At 52.8% G+C, this 1174-nt stretch overlaps 1 protein-coding gene across 2 annotated transcripts; it reads left to right on the top strand.

Moving 5' to 3' along the window:
• Positions 1-237: 237 nt before the first annotated feature.
• On the top strand, positions 238-1174 carry KVP17_005099 (uncharacterized protein; the record flags this gene model as incomplete). Of its 2 annotated transcripts, none has more annotated exons than XM_068514860.1 (1): positions 238-1174. In XM_068514860.1, a coding segment is annotated over one exon (937 nt), but the record flags the coding sequence as incomplete, so codon positions are not given. The 2 variants fall into 2 exon arrangements, with proteins under 2 accessions (XP_068379683.1, XP_068379682.1); XM_068514859.1 differs by having other exon boundaries at positions 238-1149.

Here is a 1174-nt window from a genome sequence, read left to right as displayed (position 1 = left end):
CACTTTGAAAGATGTTTCTCAACGGCTTCAGATGGTAGAGCAGCTGCAGCGACGCTGCCATGTAGCAGGTGTTCACCAGATTGGCTATCCCTGGATGGGCGGGCACGGCGCGGAGTTCGTTCCGCATCTTGTCTTTGTTCTGAGGCTTTAAGCCGGCAAAGTCGTTGCAGTGATTGCAAGGCATACCCTCAAGTTTCGCCGAGCAATTGCAAGACATCTGGGATAAAAATCGGCAATATGAGCGGCGTGGTGAACCCGGTGTCATTGCTGGAATCAAGCAGCTCATTGAGCGACTTGCAATCAGACGAGGTACCTGAGGAGGCGGACATTGACGTGCCAGCAGTGCTCCGTTCTAGGGCAGACAGGTTTAGCGTGGCAGCAGAGTCCTACGGAGACTACGATCCCAACTCCGACAAGGTCATTCCGACGACGCAGAAGACAAAGGCAGACACAAATATTATTATCACCACGCTGAAGTCATGCTTCCTGTTCCAGCATCGCGATCGCGCTGACTTCGAGGTGCTCGTGCCTGCATTTATTGAGGTGACGCTTCCGAAAGGGAAGCAGTTTATTACGGAGGGCGAGGAGGGGGATTGTATGTACGTACTGGTTGAAGGAGAAGTCGACGTCTTCAAAGAAGGTCAGGGCAAAGTGAATCTGATGAAGTCTGGCACACTGGTGGGGGAGATAGCTCTGATGTACGACACTGTAAGGGCGGGGACTTGCGTGGCGGCCACTGAGTGCCGTCTCATGAAGCTCACCAGGGACGTTTTCATCGACTTGGTTAAACATGCGGCGTTTCGCAAATACAAAGAGAAGGAGCACTTTGTTTCTTGTGTACCTTTGTTCTCTGAGCTGTCGACCTACGACAAGCACACTGTGGTAGCTGCCGTGGTGGAGCGCTTCTACGAGGCAGACACAGTGGTGGTGCAGGAAGGGGAATCAGGAGACGAGATGTACTTTGTGGCCGACGGGGAGTTGATCGCTACAAAGGCGGAGGAGGGGGAGGTCATGCGCTACAAAGCTGGCGACTACTTTGGAGAACTGGCCTTGCTGGATAAGCAATTACGTCGAGCGACCGTCAAAACTACTGGAGCTGTAAAACTTCTGGTGCTTGAGAAGAAAGCGTTCTATCAGATTGCTCCTAAGGTGGCTCGAGAGCTCAAGAGGCAGA

This window comes from the organism of the source record quoted next (genome assembly GCF_019968985.1).
Source record: "MAG: Porospora cf. gigantea B chromosome Unknown PgB_NODE_10775_length_1174_cov_104.014, whole genome shotgun sequence".
NCBI lineage: Eukaryota > Apicomplexa > Conoidasida > Eugregarinorida > Porosporidae > Porospora > Porospora cf. gigantea B.
The sequence above is the reverse complement of the archived record's forward strand: the minus strand, read 5'-3'. Positions and strand labels throughout refer to the sequence as shown.